General features: G+C 46.5%; 1 protein-coding gene across 5 annotated transcripts in view; it reads left to right on the top strand.

Annotated features, from left to right (window-relative positions):
* The window catches only part of DIP2C (disco interacting protein 2 homolog C), a 252,589-nt gene that overhangs the window by 141,457 nt on the left and 86,886 nt on the right, over positions 1 to 24,246 (top strand). For all 5 annotated transcript variants that reach the window (XR_013379581.1, XM_077897377.1, XM_077897374.1 and 2 more), the window contains 2 exons: positions 11,185 to 11,276; positions 15,714 to 15,824. Coding sequence is in view for 4 of the 5 variants with exons in the window: in XM_077897377.1 (XP_077753503.1) it covers positions 11,185 to 11,276; positions 15,714 to 15,824 (203 nt within the window). In the remaining variant the exon portion in view is untranslated. The remainder of the gene's footprint in view (positions 1 to 11,184; positions 11,277 to 15,713; positions 15,825 to 24,246) is intronic.

A 24,246-nucleotide genomic window follows, 5' to 3' on the forward strand; every position in this document is an offset into this window, starting at 1 on the left:
TGGATCCCTCGGGAAAGACCGTCTCTCTCCAAAGTGATCCTGGGAAGAGGTGGGAGGCACAGGCTTGTCTCTGGTGCTTGATTCCGTGTGATCGCTGCCATGTGTGAACTGTGGGGGTAGCTCGCTGGGCCCGGGAGGAAGCACATGGTCGAGTGGTTTGCAGAGAATCCAGCCAGTAAGTCAAAGACCGAAGCGGCTTCTGTTGTGCCTGCACGTGTGACATTAGATGAGCTTTGTGTGCATTTCAGGTTTGTTTCCATGTCAGTGGCACGCTGGCCCGGCAGCAGGAAAGACGCTTCTGCGGTGGCGGTCGGGGTCAGGAAGCTGGTGGCACACCCAGGGATGCGGGGCCCGGCCTTAGGGGGATGGGGCCCCGGGGGTACCAGCCACAGACTCAGTCATGACCCCTGCACCCCGCACGGAGATGGGCTTGAGGTTCAGGAGCATACATCTCATGGCTTCATCATTCTAGGACATTTTGGGGTAATTTTAAAGAAAGATTTTGTTTGTTTGGTTTCCTTGTGGGGAAAAACATCACTGTGGTGGGAACTGAGTCCTGAGAAGAAGCAGAGGCCTCCTTAGACACCGGTGTGCTGCTAACCCGTAACAAATGGGGGGTCAGCAAGGAAACGAGCATCTGAGGGAGGGAAAGCGTGCATGAGTGGAGGGAGGGGCAGAGGGGGAGGCAGGCATCCCTCAGAGCAGGAGCCCAACACGGGGCTGCATCCCAGGCCCTGGACCACGACCTGAGCTGAAGGCAGATGCCTCCCCGACAGCCCCCCGGGCGCCCCATCTTTGGGTGATTCTAAGTGGGTACAGAGCACTTCGGCTGCGTGAGGCAAGAGCTGGTCCTCGCATTGTGCTCTGTCGAGGTAGGCTTTACTCAGGTGCCAGAGTCGTGAGCGTCCCCTCCGGCCGGGGGCAGCCTTAGAGCTGGCGCGGTTGCATGGCTGCTCCTCCGCAGACTGTTCGGTGGGGCTCACCTGCCGCCTGCGGGAGCTCTAGTGCCTGCCCGCGTGCACACTCACCTGTCCGCCCACAACGCTCGGCGGGGCGCGGGGGGCACAGACCGCAGCCCGGCTCCCTGCCTTCAAGGCAGGAGACCGAAGACGAGCCCTGATCCCCGGCTGAGGGCCTGCGTCAGCCGCCGTCCCCTGAGGAGCGAGGACGTGCCCTTCTGCGGGGTGACGACGAGCAGAGCTGTGGGGGGCACACCGAAGGCCTCTGGACACGTGGTCATGCGTGTGCCCAGGCACCACCAGCCCCGCGCTCCGTCTCTGCGTCTGCTCCGCTGCGCTAGGCACATGCTGTGGGCCGTCTCGGCATTCACCGTGAGAGGCCAGAAGCGGTGGCTTCCCCACTGGCGACAGTGGGTCACCGGGGCGTGAGGGACGGTGCTGGCCGCTGCGAGGGAGGAGGACTGTGGGAGCTGCTCTACATGTACAGACTCTAAGTACATGAACCTCGAACCATTGGGTGTCGCGGAGAAGACGCACAGGTGGGAACCCTCCCCACACCACGTGTCTCGCTCCAGCGGACCGAGCAGCCCGTTGTCGGCTGCACGGGTCCCCTCAGCTGTCAAGCGTAGCTTCCCCCAGATCCGGGTCGGCACACTCGCAGCCGGGCAAGTCTGGGACGGCTGAGGGAAGCCGCGTGGCAGGCGGAGGTTGTCGCAGCCCCGGGGACGGCCTTCTGGCCGCCACGCACCAGGACAGCGACCTTGCACCCCGAGCCCCAGGCATCCCGCCACCTTCAGTAACCGTCAGTCCTGCTGAGGAACCACTTTCCTGGCCTCGAGTCCCTGCTTCCCCCGCCCTGGAGGCCGCCTGCGGGTTCCCTGTCCTTGGCCGCTGCGCCATCACCACGGTGTCTGTGTCTGTCTCCGCCGCCCCCGGGCTTTCTCTGCGGTCGGGGACTTGCCTTGGCTCCAGGTACCCCCAGCACCAGCCGCGGGAGCTCACAGAGCACTGGGAAGCCCGTGTCGCTGCTTCTGTGCTGTGCGCCGTGCACGGGGCGCGTTCTCGGGCTGCGGCCGCCGTGTGCCCGCGTCCTGGCCCTGGGCCGCGTACCTGGTGCCTGCATCTGCCTCCTTGTCCTGCAGGCTCGCGCCACCGCGGAGTCTCCGTAGCCGTGTTCGCAGGTCGGACCCAGGTAAGCTCGCCATGAGCTGATGGGACGTCGTGTCCGATTCCCACCTTTCAAGTGGACAGTAGAGCGTTACTATTACCTAGCGTTCCCCGCAGTCGGCAAGAGCTGGTCCTCGCGTTGTGCTCTGTCGAGGTAGGCTTTACTCAGGTGCCAGAGTCGTGAGCGTCCCCTCCGGCCGGGGGCAGCCTTGGAGCTGGCGCGGTTGCATGGCTGCTCCTCCGCGGACTGCGTGACATCTTGCGACTTAAACCTGGAGGTTCGTGCCTCCCCCGCCGACGCCCCAGGCTGGTCTCTGTGTCTGCAAGCTGGCTTTCCGGAGGCTACAAATAAGTGAGGTCCTGCGTCCTGGTTTCCTCTTTGGCTCTGCGTGATGCCTTCACGTCGACCATCTCTCACACGTGCCAACACTGCAGTCCTTAGGTGGCGGATACTCAGGGGACGCACGCACCGCGCGTCGTCTCTATCCATCCGTATCCATGGATGGACATGTGGGCTGCGTCCGTGTCCCAGCTGCTGTGAATAGTGCTGCAGCGGACACAGGGCAGGTATCTTTTAGGTTAGTGTTTCTGTTTGCTTCACATAAATCTCCAGAAGCAGAACTGCGGGGTCGTAGGGCAGCTTAGTTCCAACCTCCCGAGGTCCCTCCACACTATTCCCCGTGGTGGCCGCACCAGCCTTTGCTCCTGTCAGCCGTGCACGGGGGCTCCCGTCTCCGCGTCCTCGCCGACACCTGTGGTTTCCCATCCTGTAGACGCCGGCCGTCCTGACACGTGTGAGGTGATATCTCTGATTCTGATTTAATCTCTGTGATGATGAGTGATGCCGGCATCTCTTCACATGTCTGTTGGCCATCGGGATGTCGTCTTTGGAAGAACGTCTATTCAATTCCTCTGTCCCTTTTTAAATCAGGTTGTGTTTTTGCTATTGAATATTTTCTTTTGCTATTGAGTTGAATATAAAATAAAATATATTTAATTTTTTTAAAGATTTTATTTATTTGACAGAGAGGAAGTGAGAGAGCACGAGCTGACGAGGAGGGGCAGTGGGAGAGGCAGACTCTGTGCTGAGCAGGGAGCCTGATGTGGGGCTGGATCTCAGGACCCTGAGATCATGACCTGAGCCAAAGGCAGACGCTCCACTGAGCGAGCCCCCCAGGCACCCTCTTTATGTATTTTTTATATTAACCCCTTACTGGGGAGATGATATGCAGACATCTCTAATTTGCCTTTTCATGGTGTTGATGGTTTCCTCTGCCTTTTAGTTTAATGTGCTCCCACTTGTTGGTTGGTGCTTTTGGTCTCAGACCCAAAAATCATCCCTGAGATTAATGTTGAGGAGCTTAGCATCTTTGCTTTCTTCTCGGAGTTTATGGTTTCAAGCCTCATGTTCACATTTTTCATGTTCATTTTTAAGTGTGGTCTGAGATAGTGGGTTGGCTGCATATGGCTGCCCAGTTTTCTCACGGCCGTTTATTTGCATTGAAGGGACTCCCACGCCCATGTGTGTCCTTGCCGTCTTAGCTGACCGGATGAGAACGGGCCAAGTTCTGGGCTCTCCGGTCCACTGATCTCTCTGTTCACTGCCAAAGCCACACCACTTTCATTCCCTTAGTTTTATGATGTAGTTCAAAATCAGGGAGCTGGGTGCCCCTAGCCTTGCTCTTCTTACTCAAGACTTCTTTGGCTTTTGGGGGTCTTGTGGTTCAGTACAATTGTTAGGATTCTTTGTTCTAATTCTGTGAAAAATGCCATAGGAATTTTGATGGGGATTGCACTGAATCTGTAGATTCCTTGGGAACTATGACCGTGGAATGTCTTCACATTCATTCCTGTCTTCCTCAGTTTCTTTCATCAATGTCTTATAATCTTCAGTGTACAGATCTTTCACCACCTTGGTTAAAATCACTCGTAGGTATTTTATTCTTTTTAATGCAACTATAAATATTTTCTTAATTTCTCTGATAGTTTACTGTTAGTGTATAGAAATGCAATCAATTTTTGTATATTGGTTTTGCAGTCTGCAGCTTTACTGAATTCATTGATTAATTCTAACAGTTTGGGTCTTTTGTGGGTCTGTTTTGGCAGCATCTTTAGGGTTTCCTGTATATAAAATTATGTAATCCTCAAATAGAGACAGTTTTACTTTTTCCTTTCCACTTGGATATCCTTAATGTCTTTTTCTTGCCTAATTACTCTGGCTGGGACTTCCAATACTGTCTTGAATAAAAGTGGTGAGACTGGGCATCCTTGTCTTGCTCCTGGTTTCAGAGAATATTAGCTGTGGGTTTGTAATCTATGGACTTATAATGCTGAAGTATGTTCCTTCTATATTCACTTTATTGAGAGTTTCTCATCAAAAAAAAAGATGTTGAATTTCGTCAAATGTTTTTCCTCTATGTATGGACATAGGGTTTTTATTCTTTGTTTTGTAAACGTGATGTGTCCTGTTAATTTGTCAATATTGGACCATCCGCGTGTCCCTGGAATAAATCCCACTCAATCATGTCATGTGATCCTTTAAATGCACTGTTGAATTCAGTTTGCTAGGGTTCTGTTGAAGTGTGCATCTATATTTATCAAGAATATGAGCCTGTATTTTTGTGGTGTCCTTGTCTGGTTTTGGGATCAGGGTAATGCTGGCTTCCTAAAATGAGCTTGGATTCACTCCCTTTTCTTTGTTGGAAGAGTTGGAGGATAGGTATTAACTCTTGGACTGTTCGGTAGAATTCACTAGGAAAGCCTTCTGTTTGTAGGGAGGTTTGTAGTTACTGATTAAATCTCCTCACTGGTAATTATTCTGTTCAGATTTTATGTTTCCTCCTGATAGTTGTTGGAAGATTTTATATCCCTGGGATGTTTCATTTCTTCCAGCTTGTTCAGTGTGCTGGCACAGATCTAACAGTTCGTGCCGACCTCTTGGAATCCCTTGCATTTCTGTGGTGTTGGTCGTAACTTCTCTTTCGTTTCTGATCCTGAGTCTACTCTCCTTTTTTCTTGGTGAGGCTACCTCAAGTTTGCTCTTTTCCAAGGACCCACTTTTGGTTTTGTTGATCTTTTCTGTTGTCTTTTCAGTCTCTCTCATTTGGTTGCTCTGATCTTTGTTACTTGCTTCCTTCTATTAACTTGGGCTGCATTCCTTCCTTTCCTAGATCCTCGAGGCATAAGATAGGTGATTTCTTGGAGATGTTTCTTGTTTCCAGAGGCAGGTCTCTATTGCCACGTACCTCCATCTTAGGTCCACTTATGCTGCAAATGGTACATTTTGATATGTTGTATTTCTGTTTTCATTTCTCTAAAGATGTTTTTAAAAATTTCTTTGTTTTCTTTCTTTACCCACTGATTGTTTCGTAGCATGTTGTTTAATCTCCATGTATTTGTGAATTTTTTGGTTTTCTTCTAAAATTGATTTCTGGTTTGTTGCCACTGTGGGTCAGAAACGATGCTTGATATGGTTTCAGTCTTCTCAGACTTACTGAGACTTGTTTTGTGGCCTAATGTGCGATCTGGAGAACGTTCCAAATCCCCTTGAGAAGAATGTGCACTCTGTTGCTTAGGATGGCACATTCTACATAAATTAACTCCATCTGGTCTCATGTGTTGTTCAAGGCTCCTGTCTCCTTACTGATTTTCCGTCTGGATGATTTATCCATTGATGGAAGGTGGTAAAGTTCTCTACTATGATTGCATTGCTGTTAATTTCTCCCTTTAGGGCTATTAATATTTGATTTATATATGTAGGTGCTCCTATGCCGGGTACATAAATATTTACAAATGTTATACCTTCTCAGTGGACTGATCCCTTTATCATTATGTGATTCCCCACATTGTGTTTATTACAGTCTTTGTTGTGAAGTGTGTGTTGTCTGTTACCAGTGTTGCTGCCCCAGCTTTTTGTCCCGGATATCTTTCTGCGTCCCTTCACTTTCATCTCTTTGTGTCCTTACAACCACGAGTCTCTCATAGGCAGCATATTAATCTTGCTTTTCCCCGTTGACCCACTCTGTGTCTTTTGTTCAGAGAATTCAGTCCTTCTACATTGGAAGTAATTATTAATAAGTAGGTACTTATGGGCATTTTGGTCATTGTTTTCTGGCTGTTATGGTAGGGCCACTCTGTTCCTTTTTTCTTCTTTTCCTTTGTAATTTGACAACTTTCTTTACCGTTACACTTAGATTTCTTTCTCTTCATATTTTGTGGATCCACTAGAGGTGTTTGTTTGGTGGTTACCATGACACTTACATATAACAGCTTATTTTTATAACAGTCTATTTTAAGTTCATAACAACGTATGTTCCAGCACATTCTAAACCTGTACATTTTCACTGCCCCCGCCCACATTTATGTTCTCAGTGCCACATTTTACATCTTTTTATCTTGTGTACCCCTATCTATGACTTTTGTCCTCTGACCTATATACTGGCTTTATACAGTCCACCACCTTTCCTGTATATTTATCTTCACTAATGGGTTTATACTTTCATGTGTCTTCTTGTTACTAATTAGTGTCCTCTTTTCAGCTTCAAGAAGTCCCTTTAACGTTTCTCCTAAGTGCAGTTTGGTGGTGATGACGTCCACTAACCTTTGCTTATAGGAAATGCTCTTTCTGTCCTTCCACTTAGAATGATCACTTTCCCAGTAACTTTTCCTGGTTGGAATTTTTTTCTTCCTCCTTATAAATCAGTGAAGAACTGTTGTATCTCCTTTCACTTAAGTCAGCAACTTTTTGTTTTTCTCCTTGAAAAACATTAAATGTACTTCTAGTATTTTGCTGAAAGTGTGTTGCCCATTTCAAGCTCTTCATTGTAAACTGGCTTTTATATGAATGTACGATGACAGCAAAGTTAATATTCCAAACTGAGAATGAAGTTGAAAATTTAACAAAACATATAATGGGTGCTAATCGTTTGAATGTAACTGATCTATTCTTGTGCAGTGCATTGAATCTTTCAATTACAACAAATTGATTGTTTATTTAACTATCATTCCCCAATATTGTTCATATTTAAAGAGATTTGAAGACACAAAGTATTTGCTTTTTTTTTTAGAAGAAAATCATTGAGTCATTTCTAATAGCTAGTGACTTTTTTAAAAAGATATACTTATTTATTTTAGAGAGAGAGAGAGAGAGTACGAGCACGAGCCAGGCAAGGGGCAGAGGGAGAGGGAGAGAGAATCCCAAGCAGACTCCCTGCTGAGTGTGGTACCCAACCCAGGGCACGATCCCATGACCCTTGAGATCATGGCCTGAGCTGAAATCAAGAGTTGGATGCTAAACTAACTGAACCACCAAGTGCCCCTAGCTAGTGACTATATTTGTGGAAAATATATGATCACCCAGCAAAATACCAAATACTTGTAAGGTAGCCAGCCTTTGGGGCTGCAGTGTTGAGAACGAGCTCTAGAAGAGGGTGGAGGGGCAGACAAAACCTTCCTAAGTGTGATTGTGTGCTTTTTATAGATTGCCTAGGACATTAATGAAACAAAGAAGCATGTGTTGAACATATAATGTAAAGCAGGAATGCACTAGGACTTGGAGAAATAAAGATATCAAACATTTTCTTTGTCCCCTAATCACAAAGAGGGAGACAAGTTGGTAAGTCTTATGGTAGATAAACAGTAACCCTAATTTGGACTGCTGCAAAATCCAAAGTGAAATAAAACAAATTTGGCTTTTTTTCATTCAAAACAAATGTTACAAGCAAAAAATTTCTTTTTTTTTTTAGCAAAAAAATTCTAAATTTAGCTTCTACATTTAAAATAGGAAAAAGATTAAAGCAGTGATTTTAATTTATGGGAAAGTTAAAGTTACTCCTATTGCTATGATCACATTAACATAACATCGCACACCTTGCCGGCTTCAGAAGGCTGCAGAAGCTCACACCGTGAGAGACCTTTATGTGTCTCTGAGCTCAGGTTAGATTTCAGAATCCTTGTATTCCATTTCAAGCTGTGTCCCCACATGGGTCCCACGGAGGGAGCATCTCACACTGGGCTGGGGTTGGGGGCTGGGATGGGAAGGGTACAGGTTCTTCAAAGCTGGCCATTCTTCTGGTTCAACACTGGTAAAGCAATCAATATGATTGATCATATTAGCAAGAGAAAAAACAAGAACCTTATGATCCTCTCAATAGATGCAGAGAAAGCATTTGACAAAATACAGCATCCATTCCTGATCAAAACTCTTGAAAGTATAAGGATAGAGGGAACATTTCTCAGCATCTTAAAAGCCATCTACAAAAAGCCCACAGCAAATATCATTCTCAATGGGGAAACACTGGGACCCTTTCCCCTAAGATCAAGAACAAGACAGGGATGTCCACTCTCACTACTGCTATTCAGCATAGTACTAGAAGTCCTAGCCTCAGCAATCAGACAACAAAAAGAAATAAAAGGCATTCAAATTGGCAAAGAAGAAGTCAAACTTTCCCTCTTCACAGATGACATGATACTCTACATAGAAAACCCAAAAGACTCCACCCCAAGACTGCTAGAACTCTCATACAGCAATTCGGCAGTGTGGCAGGATACAAAATCAATGCCCAGAAATCAGTGGCATTTGTATGCACTAACAGTGAGACTGAAGAAAGTGAAATTAAGGAGTCAATCCCATTTAAAATTGCACCCAAAAGTATAAGATACCTAGGAATAAACCTAATCAAAGAGATAAAGGATTGTACCCTAAAAACTACAGAACACTTCTGAAAGACATTGAGGAAGACACAAAGAGATGGAAAAATATTCCATGCTCATGGATTGGAAGAATTAATATTGTGAAAATGTTAGTGCTTACCCGGGGCAGTTTACACATTTAATGCAATCCCTATCAAAATACCATGGACTTTCTTCAGAGAGTTGGAACAAATCATCTTAAGATTTGTGTGGAATCAGAAAAGACCCCAAATAGCCAGGGGAATATTAAAAAAGAAAACCATAGCTGGGGGCGTCACAATGCCAGATTTCAGGTTGTACTACAAAGCTGTGGTCATCAAGACAGTGTGGTCCTGGCACAAAAACAGACACATAGATCAATGGAACAGAATAGAGAATCCAGAAGTGGACCCTGAACTTTATGGTCAACTAATATTCGACAAAACAGGAAAGACTATCCACTGGAAAAAAGACAGTCTCTTCAATAAATGGTGCTGGGAAAATTGAACATCCACGTGCAGAAGAATGAAACTAGACCACTCTCTTGCACCAGACACAAAGATAAACTCAAAATGGATGAAAGATCTAAATGTTAGACAAGATTCCATCAAAATCCTAGAGGACAACACAGGCAACACCCTTCTTGAACTTGGCCACAGCACCTTCTTGCAAGATACATCCATGAAGGCAAGAGAAACAAAAGTAAAAATGAATTATTGGGACTTCATCAAGAGAAAAAGCTTCTGCACAGCAAAAGAAACAGTCAACAAAACTACAAGACAACCTACAGAATGGGAGAAGATATTTGCAAATGACATATCAGTTAAAGGACTAGTATCCAAGATCTATAAAGAACTTATAAACTCAACAGCAAAAAACAATCCAATCATGAAATGGGCAGAAGATGTGAACAGAAATCTCACAGAGGAAGACATAGACATGGCCAACAAGCCCATGAGAAAATGCTCCGCATCACTGGCCATCAGGGAAATACAAATCAAAACCACAATGAGATACCACCTCACACCAGTGAGAATGGGACAATTAACAAGGCAGGAAACCACAAATGTTGGAGAGGATGTGGAGAAAGGGGAATCCTCTTGCACTGTTGGTGGGAATGTGACCTGGTGCAGCCACTCTGGAAAACTGTGTGGAGGTTCCTCAAAGAGTTAAAAATAGACCTGCCCTACGACCCAGTAATTGCACTGCTGGGGATTGACCCCAAAGATACAGATGCAGTGAAACGCCGGGACACCTGCACCCCGATGTTTCTAGCAGCAATGTCCACAATACCAAACTGTGGAAGGAGCCTCGGTGTCCATCGAAAGATGAAGGGATAAAGAAACTGTGGTCTAATGTATACAATGGAATATTCCTCAGCCATTTGAAACGACAAATACCCACCATTTGCTTTGACGTGGATGGAACTGGAGAGTATTATGCTGAGTAAAATAAGTCAATCGGAGAAGGACAAACATCATATGGTCTCATTCATTTGGGGAATATAAAAACTAGTGAAAGGGAATAAAGGGAAAGGAGAGAAAATGGGTGAAAATGTCAGTGAGAAAAAAAAAAAATATCAGTGAGGGTGACAAAACATGAGAGACACCTAACTCTGGGAAACGAACAAGGGGTGGTAGAAAGGGAGGTAGGCGGGGGTTGGGGTGACTGGGTGACGGGCACTGAGGGGGGCACTTGGGAGAATGAGCACTGGGTGTTATGCTCTATGTTGGCAAATTGAACTCCAATAAAAATTTTTTTTTTTTAAAAAAGCTGGCCATTCTTCCTGATGTGGTTTTTAAAATCCTGTTACCGATCCTGCCTTGTGCTCTTTTTTTCCCCAGAGTTCAAAAGTTTAGTTCAGAATACTTACCACCATCTTTAACTCTCAGCATTCTTCTCCAAAAATCCTAAGTCCCCGAGGCTAGGAAGATTTGATGCTGAGGACTCAGGACTTGGAGAGGGAGGGGGACCAGGCTCCACTGTGTGTCCCCAGGACCCTTTGCATTCATTGCAGTCACTTGAGCCAGGACCCCACTAACAGGTGAATCAGCAGTAATGCGCTCTTGCAATGATCCCTGCCCTACTTCACTCCCTTGAAATCTTCCCCTGGAACTTCTGTGATGATAAGTTTTCTGTGGCTTTGCTGTAGCTACTTTACATACCGAGAGTATTTGTATCAGAACCTTATTCCAGCATTGAGGCTTCTCAGATTTTATGAATCTGAGTTACTGGCTCTTATTTTTCTTCTTGCTTCCAGAGACTGAGGATAACTTGAAGGCTTACAATGAACTAGTTCTCTCTATATATATAATTTCATGTGTATGTTGATATATAACTGGAAATGCATGTGTCCACTTACTTGTGTCTTTGTCGTTTCTGTTGATAGGCAAACTGTGGACAAGAAGTATGAAGGTTGCTTACAACATTCTGCATAAATTAGGTACAAAGCAAGAGCCTATGGTACGACCTGGAGACCGGGTAAGTCTCTTGACGTTACTACACCCGCAAATGCTTCATCCTGCATGACACAGACACCTGCAGTCGGACATTCCGAGTTCAGTGTCTCTTACCGTGAACACACTAACTCAGGCTTTGTTACATTAGCTGTGAGTCGGGATGCATGACACAAGGTGTCGTGAGCCTTCACAACTCCGTGAGCTACGCTGTAGCACTTCTCACGTTAAGAGCAAAAACCATAAAACTCTTAGAATAAACCTGGGGGGAAGCTTCATAACAGAATTTGGCAGTGATTTCTTAGATGACACCAAAACACAGGCCACGAAAATAAAAACATGAATCGGATTTCATGACAGTAACTTGAGGGTGCCACAGGACGCTATCGAGGGTGAAAGGCAGCATAGAGGATGGGAGAAAATGTGTTTACAGAGCCTGTATCTGGTACGAGATTAGTCTCCAGAATATTTAAAAAAAAAAAAAAAAAACCTACAAGTCAGCAACAACCAAAAAAAAAAAAAGAGGATTAAAAAATGGGCAGAGGACTTGAATAGACATTTCTCCAGGGAAGTTCGGCAGATGGCCAGTAAGACCTGAAAAGATGCCTCGGGACCAGGTACCTTTCAACCACACTGAGACACCGCACCGGTTAGGCTGGCGAGGACGGAGAAATGGGAACTTCGTGCTGCCGGCAGCAACCGACCCTGGTGCAGCCACTGAGGCAAACAGGACGGACAGTGGTGCGTGCCCCAGCAGTCACTACGGAATTACCTCCTGACCCGGCAATCTACATGTCTACACTGGTTCTCAGGGCAGCGTCATTCACAGAACCAGAAGGGGGTGTAACCCCAGCGTCCGTGCACAGATGAGCGGGTGAGCAATGCGGTGGCGGTGTACGCACCGGATGGCCCTGCAGTCTTAGAGAGGAAATAGTTTCTGGCGCCATTAACCATGGAGGGGCTCGAGGGTTTTATGCTACGTGAGGTGAAGCGGCCACCAGGGAGGAATATACGAGGTTCGGAGAGGGGAGGGGCAGAGGGGAGGGGAGGATAGGGGACCCAGGCTTCATCTGAGGAACGCGATACCCCAGGGCTGGTTCTGGACGGCGAGGCTGCTCAGCGGGGCGGATGTCCTTGGTGCCGCCAAGCTGTTGAGATGGTCAGCTTTGTGTTTACTACAATAGAAAGTCCATTATAGAGTGACATCTCCCTTCGCTCTGATTTGGCGACAGTCTTGAGTGGCTTTGTTAAACGTCCTGGTGCACCGTGGCCTCCAGAGCCGCTAAGTTCTCCTACAGTAACGATGGCAAAGTGAAGCACCTCTGTTCAGCTCAGATGTTAGTAGGAATTGTGATAGAAATAAACTATGTAGGGAGGTTTTTCAGCAAAGGCTGACTTGAATTGTGTGAAGGGAACTACTTCCCTAAGTTACCCTAAACATCATTCACGTGGTTTGTACCTGGCATGTGCACATAGGTACTTTTACTAAATAAATATACATGATGATAGTAGTCAGTTGATCATAACCTTCTATTGCAATAAACAGAATTTTTTACCCTCTCAAAATGACTTTTGAATAAAATAATTTTCCCCAGGATAATGAGCGTTCAGTCTTTGACATAAACCTTTATAGACATTTTTCACGTGGGTGACCTTATTAACATAGTTTGGGCTTTTAAGAAGGCATTTATGTGCCTCCACTGAATGGGGTTTGAGATGTGTAGCGGGAGCTTCAGAAGGTACAGAGGTGCGCAATGTGGAGCCTGCCTTCTAGGAGCTGGAGGTACTAAAACGTGCACACATTATTGATAATTAGCTTTTGTATAAATTGGAACATGATGAAGGTCTCAGAAGTGGTGAGAGCCTGAGATGCACTGTCGGGGGGTGGGGGGCGGACAGAGCTTCCTCATTTGGGAGGAGCACGTGCGCCCCGAGGAGTCTCTTGTGAGCTATGGGCCAGCGGCCGACTGGCGTTGAGAAGGAGCCAGGGCACGCAGAGAAGGAGGGATCGCTCTAAGGAGCACGACCCTCATGGACGCTGGGGTGGCCTACGCCTCCTGCCAGGTGGGTGCCTCCACGCCCTGGGTGGGGGTTAGGTCCAGACCCATGTCAGAAATATGCGGAGAATTATGTGGAGGGGAGCTGTGTTGTGCACGGCTCAGGAATCACCGTGGAGGCACCAGTAAGACAGACGTGTGACTGGTTCTGACGTGGAAGGAAGACATCATGAGAAGAGTGAGCCAAGCACAGACTTCCTTTCCTGAAGCTGCAAAACAATAGCAAACACTTTGTTCTTATTCTGAGTCTTCAGGTGTTTGACCCTTTCTGTCCACCACTTTGATGATGTCAGGAGCAGAATCATGCACGAATTTATATTCAGCTCTTACTGCCTTCACATTGGCACATGCCATCCCGTCCTATTGCCACAGCCCTGCGGGGCGTCCCTAACGCGGCGTCACGAGTGGGGCCGCGCGGACAGAGCGGGGCAGTTCTGGATCTCAGGTCCGGGTGAGCCTCCACCAGCAGCGCCGGGCCGGCAGCCAGCCCCGGGCTCGGAGGCAGACGGGCTGGTCCGCAGCGTCCCCGCCGTGCTGTCGGGTGTCGGACCTGGAACAGACGCTGGGGGAAGCCAGCGAGTCTGTACTGACCTGATCCCACAGGAACAGGGGCAGCCCTCCGCTCCGGGTGGAAGTTCGGCATCTTCCGTGATTTGACTGCAGTTTGGATGACTCCCTGTCACGTGTGGGTGCTTCAGGGAAGGAGGTCTGGGCAGCGGCTCGCTGCGAGCCTCCAAGTACTTACCTGATGGCAGCTTTGCCAGATCCAGGTCTACACACGCGCTGTGGACGCGGCTGCCGTTGACACAACACATCTCGGGCTATTCTAAACCTCAGGTGGTTCTTTACAATAACTGCTGTGGTTCATACACACAGACGTACAAGTAAATCCTCGGCTCCTCTGGAGGATCCTGCTCGTGGCTGCCTGGCCTCTGGCTGGGACGGAATAAGGATTAGCACAACCGTACATACTCCTCAGGCTCTCTCAAGCACGGTCCCTCAGAATGGCCTTTCCTGGCCTGAGGGGTGACTGATCTATGACTCGCTGACTTCAGTCAACCACAGGAATGCCGTTTAGAAAGAAAACCTTCATTTAATCCCAAGCTTAATTTGTTTCCACCTGCCGTCCAACGAGGCCAAGTTTAAGATGCGGCACGTCCTGTCCTCAGGTGCCGTCTGAATCCATTCGTGCCTGTTTGTTTATTGAAATAGGGAGATAGAGTCCTACTCACTGTCCATGGCAAAACTAATAACGTCTAGTAGGACGGTATTCGAGAAAAAACTGGTAAAGTTCCTGAGTGAGGCAACGCAGAAGTGACCTGTGCACATTAAGTCACGGGAGCCGCGAGCTCCTGAGCACACGGCGACCTCGTCCAGGGCCGCGGGGAGGGAGCGCGCAGACACCGGACGGCTGCGCATCGCCCAAGGACAGAACGTGAGGCCGCTCCCCGAGGGGCCGCAGTAGGGCCAGCGAGTTGGGGCGCATTGATGAGCCGGCCCACAACCCCAGGGAGCCCCACGTGAGCCACACCGGGTGACCTGCTTGTAGGCAGTAGGCGCCCACATACAGGGAAGTTCTGACAAATTTGCATAACACGTTAAATGTGGCAATAAAAATAATTCACGTGAAGCCTTTGCATAACTGGGAGTTAATGCTGTCAGATGTGTTTAAATTCATCCTGGTTTTAGGGCGCGTGTGGAAACAGGTGAGTAGGCACGGGGCAGGAGAGCTTGACGCAGGGGCACAGTTCATGCCATCCTCCGGAAGACTCATTCATCACGAAAATGCCCTCGGGGCTGTCGGGAGACATCCTAAAAGTCACGTGATCCGTGAGACCCTAGATTGACCCAGCTTTTATAGCCCATGCTTACTGGGCGCTTCGTCCCCGAGGCCCCTGGGAGGCCGTGGGCGGAGGGGGAGCAGATGTCCCTGACGCCCTCCAAGGGGCCGCGGGTGTCACCCTGTGCCAGGCTCGCCTGGCCCTCCCCGCCCCCTCAGGTGCCCTTGCCTACAACACTGGGATGCGGGGAGGCAAACGAAGCTCAGGGGCAGGGCGTCCCGTGGGGTCAGGCGAGGTCAGGCTGGGGGCCGCGTGGACACACGAGGCACCCGCGGAGCACGTGCGCACGGCCGTGGCTCACGGATGCGTGAGGGTGCACGACAGGACGCATGCCGACCGCCTGGGTGGCTGTGCCCTGGGCAGGGTCTCGGGGGACCGGCCGCGACGTGGCTGGCTTCGAACGTCAAAGGGAAGTACATGAAATTGGTTAAAATACATCTGCCCCAAAAGAGCCAGTGGCGCGCCTGCCGTGCAGGCTCTGCCCTCGCTGCCCTCGCTGGGAACGGCCTGCTGCGTGGGTTGCACCCCCTCCGTCCTGGGGCTGACCCCTGTGTGTGCCCGCAGGTGGCGCTGGTGTTCCCCAACAACGACCCCGCCGCCTCCATGGTGGCGTTCTACGGCTGCCTGCTGGCCGAGGTGGTCCCCGTGCCCATCGAAGTGCCGCTCACGAGAAAGGTAAGGAGCGATGCAGCCCACAGGTCGGGTGCCCGGGCTTGGGAAGCCTCGGCGGCTGCGTGTGGCCCAACAGGCTCGGGGTGTTGCGGGTTCTGGGGCTCCGTTGGCGTCGGCCGGACGGGCAGGGGCACAGTTGCTGAGGGCCCGGCGGCTACTCAGGTGCAGCCTCTGTGCCCCGGTACCGCGCCGACGGCCGTGCCAGGCGGTGGCACAGGAAGGTGCCGAGCTCACCCCCCCCCCCCGCCCCCGGTCACCCCACGCCAAGCGCTACTCCGGAAGGATTCCCTCCCGGGAAAGGCCCGAGAACTGGCTGAGCAGCTCCCTCGTGTAAGGGGAGGGGGCAGGAGAGGCAGAGGCGCCCGCTGGCCCAACGGCCCACACGTGGCAGGGATCTCAGAGATTAGGAGCATTCTCCCGGGGTGAGGGGTCCACGCCCAAAGTCAGGTACTCCAGCTTGGAGCCTGCGTCCGACTGTGAGCCCCCAAAACATGGGGCTTGTACCCAGCACACCCATGGAGCTCATACTCAACTCACTTGCCCCAGGGCCCCATGCAGCAGGAACGGCTCGAAAGGGGATTACGCTGTGTGTGAAGAACCCCTTTGCTAATCTTAGAGCGTCTCCCAGGGGCAGGGGCCTGTGGGGACTGTGGGGACAGAGGCACTGACAAGCGCCGCTTTTGTGCTTTGCTTCTACTTTGCCACTGCTGCTCTGCTGAAGCCACGGACTGTGCCCCAGCCCCCGTTCACTCCCGCTGCGGCGCTGGAGCCAGTGGGCACGCCACAGCCCCACTCTCCTGCCGCCTTGCTAAAGCCGGCAGGTGCCCACAGACCGCACAGGGAACACCCATGCGTGCCTGGCTCTGGTAGCCAGGGGGCTTGCATACCTGGGCCCCACAGGACCCTACCACTTGGAGAGAGTTCTTGACAGATGGCTATGCAGGGCACGCACAGGCAGCACACAAAACATGCCCAGTGTGTATGTGATGAAAGCCTATTCACTTGTCCTGGGGCTGCAGCCTGAGGCACAGGCTTCGGGTTTCCCACACATTTGGAGATGACGGAGGTGCTCTCAGGGAACACAGATGAGGGCCAACTTTGCCCTCTCCCTTAATCTTGGTACAGCTCACTGGCACCTCCCGGACGGGACTTACACACTCATCTGGAGCCCTGATGTTTGTAACTCTAGCCCAGGAGACACCTCCAGACGTCCTGGTGTGGAGGCCAGTAGGGTTTATGATTGTGGTCCCACAGGACTGTATATATCTGCATACATTGAAAGCTGCCAGAGAGCCTGGCTCCAGTCAGACTGAAACTTGGTGCTTGGTGGGATTCCTCCCTTTGGAACACAGAGGCATCTTGGCACACCCTCAACAATGGGAATGTGTCTGGAATAAATCTGGCTGCTTAGACAATCAGAGAAGTTCAAGAGACAAGCAAGGGCAGGACTGCATGAGAAGGTTCATCACCTACACAGACCACTCCTTCTAGCCTGGGAGAGGTGGCTGCTCCACTTAATACAGAGAATCAGGGCAGCCCAGGTGGCTCAGCAGTTTAGCTCTGCCTTCAGCCTAGGGCGTGATCCTGCAGACCCAGGATCGAGTCCCATGTCGGGCTCCCTGCATGGAGCCTGCTTCTCCCTCTGCCTGTGTCTCTGCCTCTCTCTGTTTCTCTCTCTCTCTCTCATGAATAAATACAATCTTAAAAAAAAAAAATACAGAGAGTCAAACAAAACGAAGAAACAAAGGAATCTGTTCAAGAATAAGGAACAAGATGAAACCTTAGTGAAGTGGAAATAAATAATTTACCTGATAAGTAATTCAAAGTAAGGGTCACAGAGACACTCACTGAACTGCAGAGAAGAATGGATAAACACAGAACTTCAACATGGAAAGAGAAAACAGAAGGGAATGCCAAACAGAAGTCCCAGAGCTTTAGGAATATTACAACTGAACTGAAGGATGCCCTGGGAAGTTCCCACTGGATGAAGCAGAAGAAAGTGTCAACAATCAAGAAGACCGCACAGTAGACCTCACACAGAGCAGCAAAAGGAAACAAAGATAATTTAAGTTTTAATCTGTCAGACATCAGGTGGAACAGCGTTCACATTAGGAAGTCTCAGAAGGAGAGGAAAGAAAGGGGCAGAAAGTATAAGTGAAGAAATAATAGTAGAAACATCCCTAACCTACGGAAAGAAACAGACATCCAGGTCCAGGGAGCCTGGAGAGCTGACAATAGGATGAACCCAAAGAGTTCACAGCAAGACACATTATAGTTAAAATGTCAAACATTAATGAGCGAATGATTCTGAAAAGTGGCAGGAGAAAAACAACTTGCTACATACATACAAGGAAATCACTAAGACGATCAGCAGATTTTTCAGCAGACACCTTGCAGGCCAGGAGGGAGCCACAGGGTATATTCCATATGCTGAAAAGAGCGTAGAGTATCCACCAAGGATACTCTGGCCAGCAGGGCTGTCATTCAGAATTCAGGAGCGTTAGTTTTCCAGACAAGCACAACCTGATGGAGTTCATCGCCACTAAACAGGCCGTTTGAGAAATGTTAAGGACTTCTGTAAACTAAAAAGACAGGGCATTGATTTGTAACAATAAAATAAATGCGAGTATAAACCTCACTGGTAAAGGTCGATGTAAAGTAAAGGTAATGGATTACTTATAGAACTGGAATAAAAAGACAAAAACAGTAAAAATCATGAAAATTACAGTACTTAGGGGATACACAAAGTAAAATGATGTACTATGAAAATATTAAGTATGGGAGGGCAGGTAAAAACTCAGAATATGTGTAAACTTAAGTTGCTATCAAATTAAAGTAGGCTGAGTATATCTATCTATCTATATATATATATACACATACACGTAACACACACACGTACATGTATTAAATGTACATGTGCGCGTGTCTACAGGCTGTTGTTCTATGTGAGCCTTATGGTGACCAAAAAGCAAACACCTCTGGTAGAGACAAAAATGAAAGGGAAAGGAATCTAAGTGTAACACTAAAGAAAGCCATTAATCACAAAGGAAAAAAGGAAGGAAAGAAGAGAAAGGCCCTACTGAAAAAAAGCAGAAAACAATAAACAAAACAGCAATAGGTATCTACTTATCAATAATTGCTTCAAATGTAGAATGACTAAATTCTCTAATCAAAAGACATAGAGTGAGTCAATGGGAAAAAAAGCAAGAGCAATCTGTGCTGCCTATGAGAGACTTCAGATGTAAGGACACACAGACGCTGAAAGCGAAGGGAGGCAGAAAGGTATTCCTGGACGTGGAGATGAAAGAGTAGCTGTAGTTACATCAGACAAGGTAGACTTCACAACAGACTATTAATGGGAGACAGAGGGGGATTACATAATGATAACGGGATCAGTCCACAGAGAAGACATGACATTTGTAAACATTTATGTACCCAGCACAGGAGCACCTGCACATATACACAAATAGTAGTAGATCTAAGGGGAGAAATGCCATACAGCAGGAGTAGGGGTCCTACACCAATGGTTAATTTATGTGGAACGCTCCATCCATAAGCAACAGATGCACATTCTTCTCAAGGGCATTTGGAATGTTCTCCAGGATAGACCCCATGTTAGGCCACAAAGCAAGTCCCAGTAAATTTAAGAAGAGTGAAATGACATCAAGCATCTTTTCTGGCTCACAGTGGTATGAAACTAGAAATCACTTACATGAAGACAATTAGAAATATGGGGAGATTAAGCAACATACTACTGAGCAACCCAGTGGATCCAACCCAGTGGATTTTCCAAGGAAATCAAAGGAAAAGCGAGAAAAACAGCTTGAGACTAATTTAAACAAAAATAGAACATACGAAATCTATAAATTCAGCAGCAGTGGTTCTAATTGTGAGCCTCAAGGAACTAGAAAAAGAGCAAATGAAGCCCAGAGTTAGTAGAATAAAGGAACAAAGATCATTGTGGGAATAAATGAAACAGAGACCATAGAGAATATAGGGGGGAAAATCAGTGATACCAAAAAGCTGGTTCTTTCAAAAGATAAGAAAGAGTAGTGGGACTTTTAGCTAGACTCGGCAGGAGAACAAGAACAGGACTCAGATATCAGAAATGAAACAGTTACAGCCACAGAAAGACAAAGAGCTATAGGAGACTACTAAGAACTATATGCCAACTACTTAGACCCCTTGAATTAGATAAATTAGATAAATTAGATTATACATGCACTCTTCCAATGCTGAATGATGAAGAAGTAGACTATCTGAATACCGGTCAGTAGTAAGGAGATTGATTAAAAACCTCCAGCAAACAGAAGTATAGACCAGATGTCTTCACTGGTGAATTTCACCAAACATTCAAAAAGATGTAATATCCATCCTTCTCAAACCCTTCCAAAATATTGAGAGGAAGGGAAGCTTCCAAACTCCTGTTACGAGGCAGCATTACTGTGATACCAATAGCAGACAAGGATGCCATAAGAAAATAAAATTACAGGCCAATATCCCTGATGAACTTAGATGCAGAAATCCTCAACAAAATACTAGCAAATGGAATTCAATAATACATTAAAAGGACCATATTCCATTATTTAGTGGGATTTATTTCATTTATTTCAGGGATGCACGGGTAGGCCAACGTTCATGAATCAGTCAATGTGATACACTACATTAACAACATGAAGGATAATCATATGCTCATGGATGCAGAAAAAACATTCACAACATTCAAATGTTATTTTTTAAGTTTTTATTTAAATTCCAGCTAGTTAACATGCAGAGTTATATTACTTTCAGGTGTGCAGTATAGTGATTTAACAATTCCATACGACGTCGGTACTTACAAAGCAAGTACACTCCTTAATCCCCATCACCTAACTCCTCCTACCCCCAAACCCCTCCCCTCTGATAACCATCAGTTCTCTATAGTGAAGAGGCCATTTCTTGGTTCGCCTTTTTCTTTTCCTTCTTTGCTCATTTGTTGTGTTTCTTAAATTCTATGTATGATTGAAATTGCATGGTATTTGTCTTTCTCTGACTTACTACACTTAGCATCATACTCTCTAGCTCCATTCATGTCATTGCAAATGGCAAGACTTCATTCTTTTTGATGACTGAGCAACATCCCAGTGGGTGTGTGTGTGTGAGAGAGAGACACACACACACCACATCTTCTTTATCCATTTATCAGTCGATGGACATTTGGGCTGTTTCCATAAGTTGGCTTTTGTGGATAATGCATGTATACCTTTTAATTAGTATTTTTGTATCTTTGAGGGGTAAATATTTAATAGTGCAGTCGCTGGGTCATAGGTAGCTCTATTTTAATTTGTTGAGGACCCTCCACACTGTTCTCCAGAGTGGCTGCACCAGTGTGTGTTCCCACCAGCAGCGCATGAGGGCTCCCCTTTCTCCACATCCTCCCAACACCTGTTGTTTCCTGTGTTGTTGATGTTAGCCATTCTGACAGGTGTGAGGTGATAGCTCATTGCGGTTTTGATCTGCGTTTCCCTGATGATGAGTGATGCGGAGCATCTTTTCATGGGTCATTGACCATCTGTATGTCCTCTTTGGAGAAATGTCTATTTGTCAGCATTCATTGTTGATAAAAAAAAAAAAAAAAAAAAAAACTCGGCAAAGTGAGCATAGAGGGAATATACTTCAAATTAATAAAGGCCATGCATGACAAGCCCACAGTTAACTTTTTACTCACTTGTGAAAGGCTGGAAATTTTTCTTCTTGCCAATTCTACTCACCATAGTATTGGAAGTCTTAGCCAGAGCTGCTAGGCAAGAAAAAGATGTAAAAGGCATCCAGATCATTAAGGAAGAGGTAAAACTATCTCTGAGGAGATGACATGATTTTATATATAGACAATTCCACAAAAAAACTATTCAAATTATTCACTGAATTGAGTAAAGTTGCAGGGCAGTAAATCAACATGTAAAAATTGGTTACATGTCTAAACATTAACAGTGAACTATCAGAGAAATTAAGAAACAATTCCATCAATAGTTATATCAAAAAATAAAATACTTAGGGATAAATTTAACCAAAGAGATGAAAGACCTCTGAAAATCATAAGACGTTGATGAAAAAAATTGAGGAAGACACAAATAAATGGAAGTATATTCCATGCTTATGGATTAGGAGAAATAATATTGTTAAAATGTCCATATTACCCAAAACATCTTACAGATTCAGTGCAGGCCCTATTAAAATTCCAGTGGCACCATTCACAGAAGTAGAACAAACATTCCAAAAACTTGTAGGGAACCATGGAAAACTCCAAATAGCCAAAGCAACCTAGAGTAAGAAGAGCAAAGTTGGGGACACTGGCTCTGAGTTCAAGCGACATTACAAAGCTATAGCAATTAACACAGTATGTTATTATCCAGAAACAGACACATAGGTCAGTGGAATATAATAGTCCAGAGATAAACCCACACATATATCACCAATTAATTTAGGTTCATTAAGTTAAAAGATTCACGAATACATAATGGAGAAAGGACAGTCTCTAATAAATGACGTTAGGGAAACTGGATAGCCACATGCAAAAGAATTAAACTATCTTAGACCTCTATCTTACCCAGTACAGAAAATTTCACTCAAAATTAATTAAAGACTTGAAGACCTGAAGCCATAAACTCGTGGAAGAAAACATAGGCAGTGAGCTCCTTAACATCAGTCTTGGTGATGATTTTTTGGATTGGACACCAAAGGCAAAGGTAACAGAAGCAAAACAAAACAAATGGGACGTCAAACTCAAAAGCTTCACAGCAAAGGAAACCAGCACAATGAAAAGGCAAATTCCATTCCTACTGACTGGGAGAAGATGCTTGCAAATTGTGTCTCTGGTAAGGTATACTATCTGAAATACGTGTAGAAATCATACCACTCAATAGCAAAAGACACATCCAATTAAAAAGAGGGAGAGGGGATCCCTGGGTGGCGCAGCGGTTTAACACCTGCCTTTGGCCCAGGGCGTGATCCTGGAGACCCGGGATCGAGTCCCACGTCGGGCTCCCGGTGCATGGAGCCTGCTTCTCCCTCTGCCTCTCTCTCTCTCTCTGTGTGTGACTATCATAAATAAATAAAAATTTAAAAAAAAAAAGAGGGAGAATGCCTGAATAGACATTTTTCTAAGGGAGATAGGTGGCCAATAGACACAAAGATGTTCAATATCACTAATCATCATGGAAATGTAAATTAAAACCACAATGAGATATCACTTCATACCTTTTAAAATGGCTAATATCAAAAAGACAAATGGCAAGTATTTAGCAAGGATGTAGAGAAAAGGGAACCCTTGTGCACTGTTCGTGGGAATGTAGACTGGTGCAGCCCCTGTGGAAACCAGATGAAGGTTCCTCAAAAAATTAAAAATAGAACTACCTTACAATCCAGCAGCTACACTAGGTATTTTTCTAAACAAAAACACTAATTCAAAAAGATACATACACCCTTATGTTCACCGCAGCATTATTTACAATAGTCAAGATATGGGAACTACCTAAGTGTCCACCAATGGATGAATGGAAAAAGAAGAGGTGCTATATACATGTGATGTAATATTACTTGGACATAAAAAAAGAATGAAGTCTTGCCATTTGCAATGACATGGAGAGACCTTGAAGTGCTAAGTGAAAGAAGTCAGAGAAAGACAAACACCATATGATTGCTCTTAAATATGGGCTCCAAACAGACAGACACAACTCATAGATAGGACAGATTCGGTGGTTGCCAGTGGTGGTGGTTGTGGGGTAGGTGAAATGGCTGGAGGGGGTGGACAGCTACCCCCTCCAGCTACAAATAAATAAGTCATGGGGACACAGTGTACGTAGTGATAGTGTGCTGCACATTCGAAAGTTGCCAAGAGAGTAAATCTTTAAAGTTCTTTTCTTTTGTAGTGATTTTGCAGTGTATACAGATACTGAATCATTGTTTTACCTCTGAAATTAATAGACTATTGTATGTCAATTATACCTTAATTTAAAAAAAAACATTGAGCTTGGTAATGTGTCAGTAACTAAGTCTTAGAATATCTCATTCCTCAGTGTCTTTACACTAGAAATCTGAATAAATGATACATATTTTTTTATTTTGGGGGCTGTTGGTTGTGGCTTATGTTTCTGTGTTTGGACATGATGGAGTCCCTTGTTCACCTACAATTTACTAGATGTACATCTACATCTTGCCGTTGTAGTGTGGTCAAGTATAAGAAACTTAAGTTGTACATATCCCCCATATCAGTGTAAGTTTTTCCATCCACGTGAATGACGTTCCATAGGAAAGTAGACCCGAGACATCCAGGAAGAGACAAGGGGAGGAGACTCTACTAGGGCTGACATTGATGATCCCTGAGGACCCACGGTCTGATGTCCACAAGGGACGGTCCCCTCAGTCACTGTTACATTCTGCATGATGC

This window comes from Canis aureus, chromosome 5 (assembly GCF_053574225.1).
Source record: "Canis aureus isolate CA01 chromosome 5, VMU_Caureus_v.1.0, whole genome shotgun sequence".
Classification (NCBI taxonomy): domain Eukaryota; kingdom Metazoa; phylum Chordata; class Mammalia; order Carnivora; family Canidae; genus Canis; species Canis aureus.